The sequence below is a fragment of the Pygoscelis adeliae genome, unplaced genomic scaffold (genome assembly GCF_000699105.1).
Source record: "Pygoscelis adeliae isolate BGI_AS28 unplaced genomic scaffold, ASM69910v1 Scaffold628, whole genome shotgun sequence".
NCBI classification, from domain to species: domain Eukaryota; kingdom Metazoa; phylum Chordata; class Aves; order Sphenisciformes; family Spheniscidae; genus Pygoscelis; species Pygoscelis adeliae.
In genome coordinates this window covers 398846-409294 of record NW_008825408.1, presented here as the reverse complement: position 1 = coordinate 409294, position 10449 = coordinate 398846, and the positions used below count along the sequence as shown (strand labels likewise).

General features: G+C 45.3%; 1 protein-coding gene across 1 annotated transcript in view; it reads right to left on the bottom strand.

Annotated features, from left to right (window-relative positions):
* LOC103922307 (phospholipid-transporting ATPase ID-like) overlaps positions 1-9895 on the bottom strand; it is a 74856-nt gene extending 64961 nt beyond the window's left edge. Inside the window, exons 1-2 of the mRNA XM_009330418.1 lie at positions 9790-9895; positions 2984-3062 (exon numbers count right to left, since the gene is read on the bottom strand). Of these exons, the coding sequence (XP_009328693.1) occupies positions 2984-3026 (43 nt within the window). The 5' untranslated portion in view covers positions 3027-3062; positions 9790-9895. The remainder of the gene's footprint in view (positions 1-2983; positions 3063-9789) is intronic.
* Positions 9896-10449: the final 554 nt, after the last annotated feature.

Genomic DNA, 10449 nt, shown 5'->3' with positions numbered 1-10449 from the left:
AGCTGGAAAGTCCTTGACTAGTGTAAGCACTGCTCAGCAACAACTAAAACATCGGTGTGTTATCAACATTGTTCTCACCCTAAATCCAAAACACAGCACTGTACCAGCTACCAGGAAGAAAATTAACTCTGTCCCTGCCGAAACCAGGACACTTCTCTATAGGGAGCTGCTCACCCCTGCCAAGCTCTGCCCAGAGCCTGGCTGCTCAAAAACCAGCTGCCCTGGAGCAGGCTGTCCCTAGCAGGAAGAAGGAAAACCCAATGGAGCTTTCCAAAAGCCCTGGCTCAATTTATATCCTTATCTTCCTCTCACAGTGCCCCTAGGCTGGGCTTATGGAAATGAAGCTGCAGCAATGACTGTTATTGCCATTGACCGGAATCACACACCTTGGGATAAGGTTATTTGTGTAGATGAGTTCTCCCTGTTCCCTATTTCTGTTCATTTCATAGATGGTACTTGACCATCCCCATCCTCAAGATATGAAGCTCCAGTGCTGAGTTAAGCTGCCATGGGATCAAGCCAGTGATCAGAGATATTCCTCATTTATCAACTATTGCCAAGGCCTGATCCTTATTTCTTCCCACACACTCCACGAATCGAAAGTCTCACCATTCCTCTCTGTTTTGTCAATATTAATTGTAGGTTAAACCTCAATGTAAAAGATCTTGGGCATCTTTTCCACAGAAACACTACTGTGGCTTATCTAAGAGATGTACTTCCCCACTTGGGCTTGAAGGGCTTCACTAAAGTTCGGTCATCTAGGAACTGGTTTCCTGCAACAGTTTTTGTATATCTGACATGGCACCACATACTACTGCTCTGTGAAGCTGAGTTTTGGTTACATCCCTGATTCCTTGTAAAGAACATAAAACTATAAAAAACTGACTCCTATCTCCAAGAAATTTAGACCATATAACCTGTCTTGTTAAGTTATGCTTATCCTGGAAACACTGTCCTAATATTGCCTGCATCTCAGCTTACGTGGAAACAGCCATGTCTTGCCGGGGAGAAACTGCAAAAATTAGTGGTTCTCACTGGGGTAATCCTGATCCCTGTTTCAAGAGCTGATGTTTGAGGAAATCCATTCTCTCCCATGAAAGTCATACCAAAAGCATGGCTCTTCAGTAAGGTTAAATGCCATCCAGCTTTGTTCCTGGAATGGAAATTTGGTCTTTCCATGAGCATTACTGTCCCTCCGAGATGAGTGCATCGGATGTTCCCCAAAGAGCCTCATCTGCTCTCAGGCAGCACAGTCCTACAGCCTTCTCCAAATACAAAGGCTTATAAACTGTTGGATTAAAATAGCACTTCAAACCTGGCATTTACTCCAGTGTAATGTTTGCAAGGAGCAATCATAGCCCTTTCAGCTTTTGGGCTGCAAGGCAAAAGAATTAAAAATAAAAAAGGAGGAAAAGCTCTTTTAGCTTCCTGTTACGGAAGCTCCTCATTCCCTTATCACCCCAGCTTCCCTTATCCTTCTCTGAACTTCCTCCAGTTTGAATTCATTGGTTTTGAACTGGTGATCAAAAGCACATAAAATGTGAAAATAAATGATTTTTCCCTATAAAGTATGTTCCTTTATATCTAGAAAGATCTGAGTTTCTTAGACACTTGGTTGAAGGGGGGGCTGAACACTGCTCTGCTAAAACGCAGATACAGGGCCATGCAAAACACAAAATTTTCCTAATATAGCAACATAATCTTTTTGATAATTAGAATAACTACCGCTGTACAAGTGGGGATGCCCTGGGTGGACGGCGACTCACAGGCAAGCCTGTGCTCCCTCATCTCCAAAGCCAAGATGGAGAAAGAGGCCTCCGGCTGGCAGAGATCCTTCCCCGGCAGCAATCACAACCTCCTTCTCCTGGGACTATCCAGAGCAGCAAACGGATGCCCCTGTCTTAAGACTAGGGCTCACAGTCTGCCCCGCACCAGGAAGGGGAAACAGCAGCACAATTGCAAAAATAAACCCCTGGGAAAAAGCTATTCAGTCTTCTGAGCTCAGAGCGGTCGGAAAAAAAATAATTTCATGTCAAAATACAAGTAGGGCACTAATCTCTGCGTTCATCAAATACAGGGAGGAACACCCTGGAAAGGAAAGGCTAGAGACTTTCCCTCTTCCCAGCGTCTGCGGACCTGGATGCCTGAGCAGAGATCGTACCCTGGGCCTGCAGGTGAAGTCATGAAACACGAGACTCAGTTCAGCGACGCTGCTGCAAAGCCTGGTGAAGATGCACCCTAAGAGGCGGTAGGAAGCTGGCCCACTTTAAGGGTACGCTAGTAGCCCTCCTGCTGGACTTCTTCCAAACACTGATCTCCGCAGGGATTTCTGCTGCAAAGTCCGGTGAAGATCGTGCTGCAGAGGGTGGCTGCTCCCTATCTCCACACCCATTTATTTGGGTGCCATGTGGAGCTCACAGGGAGGGAATTATGTAGGCTCTGGTTTCTCCTCCAGAGTTAGTGTTGCCCTCAGGAGCTTTTGGGGTGCTCTTAGGTGCATCTCTGTACTTTGCTCTTCTTCCTACCTCTCATTGAAGGGACAATCCGGGCCATTGCCATTAACACATTTCATCATCAAAAGTCTGCATCAGACCTTTACACTAACTTGCTTCTAGAGTATTTTATAAACAGCTTGAAAGAGGGCACTGTGCATTGCTCATCCACCCTCTCCCCCAAAAGATCCTTGTAGAAAAGACACCAAAACCCAGCTCTCCCAAGCCAGTCATGTGCCATGACAGAGCACAAACTTTGCAGCCTGTTCTCTTTCAGATGTCCCCCCCGTTCACTGGCACACAGTCCGCAGCACGCCCCCGAGGTAGTACGAAACGCAGAAAAAGTAAAGAAAGTGTGCCTTCCTCCGCCTGCTCTGCAGGTGTAGGACATGCTCCCAAGCACGCTCGCAAGGGCTCGCACGTGTGCTGTATTTACATTCCTTAGGTTGTCACCCGTGACAATGGCATTGCCAGACCATTTTCAGACTCACCTTTCAATTTCTTCTTTCCAAATTTCAATCCAAATAGAGACATCCCAAAACTTTATTTTAGTCCAACTCCATGGAACTTCTGCAAGAGAAAAGAGAAGGTAAATCACAGTGGGGTTTTCTAGTCCAGCAGCATGACACGATGCACCACACGCATGTAATTCTGTGCCCATAAAGTGGGAGAACCAAACTCCGAAGCACTGTGGCCAACAGCTACAGTTTATCACGTAGCGTGTTTTAAAATGCAAAACCATCTCAGATTTACAAGTTGCACTGCATCAGTGTGGGCTACCTTACCTTGGACATTTTGATCTGTTCATCTGACATGGCACAGCGAAGGGACCGGTGGAGGAGAGACTGAAAAGGACATTCCTACTACCTTGGTCCTACATGAAAAGGAGAAATACACGCACAAGGCTCGTACTTAAGGTACAGAGGAACTGTGTGACTACCCAGAGCAAGACCAGCCTCCCTGAAGAGGAGGAAGCAGCAGGAAACACTAGTTTCCTGTACATCTGCCTGTGCTCAACATGTGCTGGCTCACACTGTTGTCCATCTGCTGGTCACCCTCCATGTTTGGGGTGGACTAGCCTGTACGGCTCTCAGTAAAACTTCTCCCCTGCTGGCTGCAAACTTCCTGGCCCGGAAGCCAAAAGCCAGGCGCCAGAAATGCATTTAAGGCACTGAATATATTCTGATATGCAGAGGAATCGAGCATTAAGCAAAATCACATCAAAATGTGTCAGTAGTGAAACTTTTGCTGTTCCAAGCATCGGACAGTTTATTTAAAGGACTTAATGGTGATGTTGGTTCTGACAGCCTGCGAAGATCCGTGAGCATGGGAAAAGCCGGCACTGTCCGGCGTGCCTGGCTGACCGGGAGCCTGAATCAACAGGAACATTGTACCAGTCGCTTAGCTGGCCAGTGGAGTCAAACTGAGACATTTGAGGGAATTGTAATCTATCTAGAACAAGTTCTCTAGGTGACAGAATGAAGTTTTTGCACTTTATCCTATGCTATCTGTGCAGAGCAAGGGTGTCTAAGGAGACAAGTATAGCAAATATATCGTATTTTGGAAACACGCAAATGCAAATACAGCCTGTCACTGCCCAAACGCAAGCCTGATACAACATCACCGGACCATGCCCAGTGCAAGCTTGGGCTTCACACCTTTTCAGAAAATGAAGGTAAACTTTCAGGAAAACTCTACAAGCATAGGTCAAACGCTTCTGCACAGGTCTCTATTCCAGGTGCTAAAGCAAAGCTATATTTAGCAGCTGCAATTCAATGAGCCTGAGATAAGGCAAACAGCAGCAGGTAAACGCCAGCCAGCCAGCTAAGTGCTGCACACCCTGAGCACAGCGCAGCCCCGGCACGGCGCTCCCTGCCGCTCACCACGGCGTTTGGGAACCCCCCTGTGCCCGCTGTGCTTGAAAGGGATCCTTTTTCTATTCACTCACATAGATCCAACTGCTTCTGCTCACCAGAACAAACGCTTTGACAACACCTCTCCCCAAAATTTCCTCTGTCCATAGAGCTAAACCACTTAAAGTTACAATATTCAATGTCACAACCTAAAGCTTTCTCAACCCTGCTGACCAACCTTACTTTCCATCCCTGACTGACCTCAGTCTATCATTTTGAACATATTTCTTCCATGTTTTAGAATTACTATTATGTCTTACAAAACCGTCCTAACTAGGACTGAGAATTCCCCATAAACTGGTGGGATGAGCAAGACACGCTACACACACACCCAGAGGTGAAGACCTCAGGTTTCTTAGAGCACCAGGAGCCACAGATCTGACAACCACAGTCCACTGGCAGCACAAGGATGCAAAAGGTTGGCTGGTTGTAATCATCATATGGCTATACTGCTGAACTCCGGATTTTGCTGTAGTTGCCAAATGTTTTAGAAAGACTATCTGCAACTACTAAACTTCTCCCAGCTGTGTACTGAATTGACAAGGCACATAATTTCAGCAGAGGGAAAAAAAGGATGTTTATATTTGCGGGGGAGCAGAGAAGAGGGTGGCTATAAGCCTTCTTTCAGCAGTAGTAACATGAAACAAACAATGGTGTTAAGATCCGTGTCTCACAAACAAAAACCTGAAACTTCCTTCGGCTCTGACACATGGCTTTTGTTAATTACTGTGATTCTTTAATCACTGGTTTCTGGCGTGACCGCAGTATGACAACAAGACTGTAACAATACACTATTTTGGCATGGAGGGCATCTTTAATTTCTTCAGCTTCTCAGCGAATTTGGTTAGGATTGCATTCATTGAACATCTTCACTCAGCAGCAAATTTAAGTTACCGTCATGGCCAGCACAAATATCCTTACAGGCTCATAAAACCTTGCCTTTTAGGGCAGATGTGGGTGATAACTTTGCCATATGCATTTGTACCAATTACCTCTCCGGTACGACATTTCCATCATACAGATTTATCATAGCTGCTTACTTAGTTAAAGCCCAGAAGTTACGAATCCTTCCCAAGCTGACCTGATCCTTTATGCAAAACTCAGCTCCTGGCTTGCCCAAACCACAATGTCATTTGAGAATGTGTCAGTATTCAATGGGCACTCACACGACGGCATTAAGGGCTTGACACACCCGTATTACACTAAGGTGTACCCTTTACTTTCATAATATTAGAAATATCTTCCTTTGCTGCTTTGTTATTGACTCACATATCTAATCCTCATACTCCTTTACCTAGCAAGCCACTCTCAGGCTGGTTATAGCTTCTGTGTGTGCCTGACTGCTCACAGCCCTGTTTGTGCCAGTACACCTTCACGCTTCCAGGTGTCTGTTTTCAGTCTGAGAGTTCATTGACCATTGGCTGCAAGTGTGAAAACAAACATAAGCAAATGATGGTGGAGTTGTCCCTTCTGGTGGTGCTCCAGGTACTGCTGCTGCCGTTTGTGTCAGGTGTGGTCTCTTGGCTGACCTTAGCTCTGCCTGCCTTTCAGTCCCAGTTCTTTTTCTTGGGGTATTTTGGACTCTCGATCCTACCTGCAGGGTCCAACACCTCTGCACCTCTATCTGTCAACAATCATCCTCGGTATTTTTTTTCCCCAGATTCCACTTGTAATCAAAATTCATGTCCTTGCTCAGTTTTCTTTGCGTATCACTCCATTTTTTAAATCTGAGTTTCAGTTTCCCTTCCAAAATTGCAATTATGGGTCTTCAGCCTCATATCACTCACATACACTGCTATGGTTTTAATTTCCTTTTGCACTTTCTGGAAAAAATGCTCTCTCTCATGTTTCATTTTCATGTGGCATGAAGTACTTCTCAAATTTTGGTAAGACAATTTCACAGCCTCCTATTCCTGAATTAATTGAAAACCCATAAAACACATGGAAACTTTCTATAGTCAGAATAAAGGCAATTTCCTGTTTGCCTTCATTTTCCCTGGCACCAGCTATTTTCAGATGCAAAGTGAAGCACTGCTTGAATCTCCTCAAGTTGCCTTCCACAGTCTGTGTCAGCCCTTCTGGACTTTTTTTTTGCTCCTCCATTTTCCACTCAATTATTTTGGGTTTGGGGTTTTTTTTTCCCCCCATTTCTGTTTACTCCAGGTACCCTGCGCTGTTCAGTAATCAACCGGGGCTCACAGTACTTGAGTAATCACGCAGGTCCAGCTCCTCTGCTTAACAGGACGTGTGTTACTTCCCCACGTTTCCAGAGCCTATAGCAAAAATTACTTAAAGCTCAAATTCCCAGTTCCTCATTTATGGGGATTTGGGTGTATAAGCTACGAATAAATTACCCCTTCTCACTGTAGAAGGCTTTTGTATCCACAGTGCTCTACAAACTGTCTAGCTACGGCTTACACTTCTGCAAAGAAAATCCACCTGCTTTATGGCTACTGACAGTTTAATCATGGGCTCTGAGCACTTCAGTATCCACAGCGAGGACCTACTTTGACGGGTCTGGAATAGGGAAGGGATGCTTTCTCACAAACCAGGCTCAGCCTTATTTAAGAAAGACAAGAGACAGCTTTGTCTTGAGAACACAACTGCAAAGCTCCTCCTGCATGAGGGGCAGGTTGCAATGATCTACGGCACGTGGAATTTGCAAAGGCTACAGCCAAATCCAAAACCACGGCTCGCTAAGGGCTGTACTGCAAACTGGAGGTGGAAGGAAGCACTTCCCACCACCGCAGTGATGAGTAGCAAGATGAGAAAAGACATGGCACAACTCGGATGAATGGAGAGCAGATGTTGCAGATGGAAAACATGGCTAGTTTCTTGGCCCCGTTTCTTTGGACTTAGCTACAGGATACATCAGATTCAATGATAAATATGGAATAGAAAATACTTGGTGCTTCTGCTCGCATCACCTTGTTCCCAGACTTTGTGAAATGATCCATGTTGAATACAATCATTTTTGGAATGGTTATTTTAATCCAGATCATGGGGTGTAGTTTGGTACAGACCGAAATTCCTGCCCAAGCCGTGGTTTTAGGAGATCTGAGGGGCAGTGAATTGTGCCATAATACTAGAAACAAGCATGCAGAGTCCAGGAGAATTACGCAGGAGAACAAGATTTCTCCAGTCAGCTTGGCCACCAAATATAGTGTGGTATGTATACACCCTAAAAAGCTTAAATAGTCCCATCCAGGTAAAAATTCAGAAAGCATGCCATGCCTTCACTCACCAAGATTTATAAGTTAATTTTTTTTAATCTACATTCAGCTGATGTAACAATCACAAATACCCACAGGTCTTAGAACTCTTTTTTTTCATGCTAAAGCACTAAATATCAAACCAATAGCTCAGCATATGAGAAAGCAGATCCCAAGCACTGGGCATCGTGACAGACAAGGTTCAAGACTGCCTGTGCTGCCTAGTGCTCTTGGTGGAGTAATGCCGTTAAATATGACAAGATTAATCAAATCTAAGTCCCCAGATTTTGAACATGTATCACTTTAAACTAGATTTGGAGGCACAACTGGGAAAATATTAAAGGTTTAAAATACATTAGGTCCCCAGACTCCCTGTTTTCTCCATGCCTTAGTTGCATGCCTGCTAAGGGGGTGCACAATGTCAGGGGCTAAATCAGGAGAGTCATGTTCACTCCCAGGGATCGCAGAGGAGGACATCACAGTTGGTGCAGTGTTTGCTAATGCCCTGGCAAGAGCAATGTAAAGGCCTGGCACACCTGACATGGACTGACCTTGCAATGTGCCACGCAAAGGCACGGTTGCAAAGGGACCCCTTTAAACTTCTGGTGTATTAACTGTTTCAGTCAAATTGTTCAAATTTTGGTTCCAAAGAGTACGATGCATTTGCTTTCCCCTATCGAAAGCAAACACAAAAATTTCAGCCATTAGAAATAATTAGTATTAATCACCTTTTAACACTGAAATACATTAGCATTTGTATTTCTCCAACTCTCCTTACATCCTTTTGTGTTTGAACACTTCAAGAGCAAAACAGGGAGTAGCATGTGTTGTAGCACTCCCTGCTTTGCAAGTGGGAAACACAGAAAGCGAGCTACAGGATAGACAACCAAAACGTGGTTTTTTAATCCCAGAATAACACTCTTTTGGGGCTGGAATCAGATTTGCCTGAATTCAACCTGGAATAAGTTTAAGAAGCTATAAATGGTCACTCTTGGCATCAGGGTTTACAAAGGGAGCGGTGACTCTGATTTAAATGTACTAGCTCAGTGCAAAGACTTCGAAAGTATCCCTGAAACCTCCCCAGCTTTTTAAATACCTGAAGAGGTATCCTGGATGAGGTGAGCCAGCCTTCCAGCTATTTTTTGGTGCTGTTCCAAGCTACACATACAGAAACTCCTGAAATTCTGTGCTCCTACCCCCTACACTCAAATGTGCCAATGCAATTAGCTGTAATTGCTGGGCAACAGACTCAGTCTGTTATCTGCCACGTTTTAAAGTAATGATCCAATATCCTCCATCTGTCTTCATTAAAACACTCTTTAAACTGACACCAGAATGGCAGTCAAAAATTTGCATTCAGCTCCTTTGGGTAAGTTAGCTGCAACGCTCAAGTTACCGATCCACAGCTGTGGCAGAGAGAGTTCCCAAACAGAAATGCAGTCTGCTCCCCCCGAAACAATGCAAACAATAGCAGCTTCCCCGGGCGGCTGCTGCTGCTTGAAATCATGCACAGCTCAGCTCACTCCACCCAGAAGTCTACCGGCTCGCCCGCAGAAAAAGCTCAACCCCAAGCACTTTGATTAAGCTTCGCAAAGCTCTCGGGTCTGAAAAAATTCCAAGTTTCCTGCCCCCCAAAAACTGACACAGCAAACAAACAAGCGGGAGGGAAGCCTTAAATCTTACCCTTGACGGCTTGTAAAAGTCACAGCAACAAAGTTGCTGCCGTCCATAGCACTCCCGTACACTCCTCTCTTCTCATTTACACGCGGGTTTATCCCCTCCCAAGACCAACAGAGTCGCTCATAGTCGCAGCGCCAGGACATTTATCTAAGAAAGCACAGCTTCTTTGCGCTGTGAAACGGGCATCGCCTGCTTGTCTCCAAGCCCCTTAAAATCCACCGCAGACCCGCTCTGCCATGCAATGTCCTGGTAACTAAACTTACTCCAAGTTCCCTACGTCTTACTTCAGTCACTGGCCTTGGCTCCTGGCCAAATTCTTCTTTTTTTTTTTTTTAAATTCTGTTTCCTGTATATAGGGAGAGTGTAGTAGCTCCTTTAAAAATAAAATGCTTCAGCACAACAAGCTGCGAAAGTGTAAAGCAGAAAAGCAGAGCACCTAGGGTTGGGGCACCCCAATTAATTCCAGAGGCAACTGCTGCTCGCCTTACCTACCTCCTGCCGACGTGGAAGCTTTCAAAAGGAAACCAAGGGAGTAAAAGAGTCCAACATATCAAATTGCTTTAAAAAAGGATGAACTTGGTAAGAGATCCATTTCTCAGCAGCAGTCCCTCTCTCTGCGTCCGTAATGCTGAAGTCCGTCAGGACTCCTTAAATGCAGAGACACTGTCCTACAAGCTGATCCCAAGGCTCCACCTCATCCACTTTCCAACAGTTGTGAGCAGCAAAAACTCTGCAGAGAAAAACCTCATAGAGCACAATTGCATAACTCAACCACAGAGCTTCCTCCAGCCAGCCGGAGGATTGCTTTGGCACCAAAACGTCAGGGTTTGCTCATCCCTGAGAGCATGACCTCCCCTTGGTCTCTCAGACACCCGCCTGGCCTCATCGCTGTCAAGGGCACCCTCCTCACCAAAACCCCTCAGCACTCTCGTGAGCCTCACGACCTTCCCACTCTTTCTGTCACCTTCAATGAACCACACATTCGCTTTTTTTCCCAAATTCTGGGACCTTTCAAAATACAGTGCCCTCCTATTTGCCAGTCCTCTGGCATTTTACCTACCAGGTACACTACAGGACTAAAACTGGGCCAACTACAACTTTAATCCACCTTCTGCATCCCTATACCTGTGAATTGCAATTATTCTAAGATCA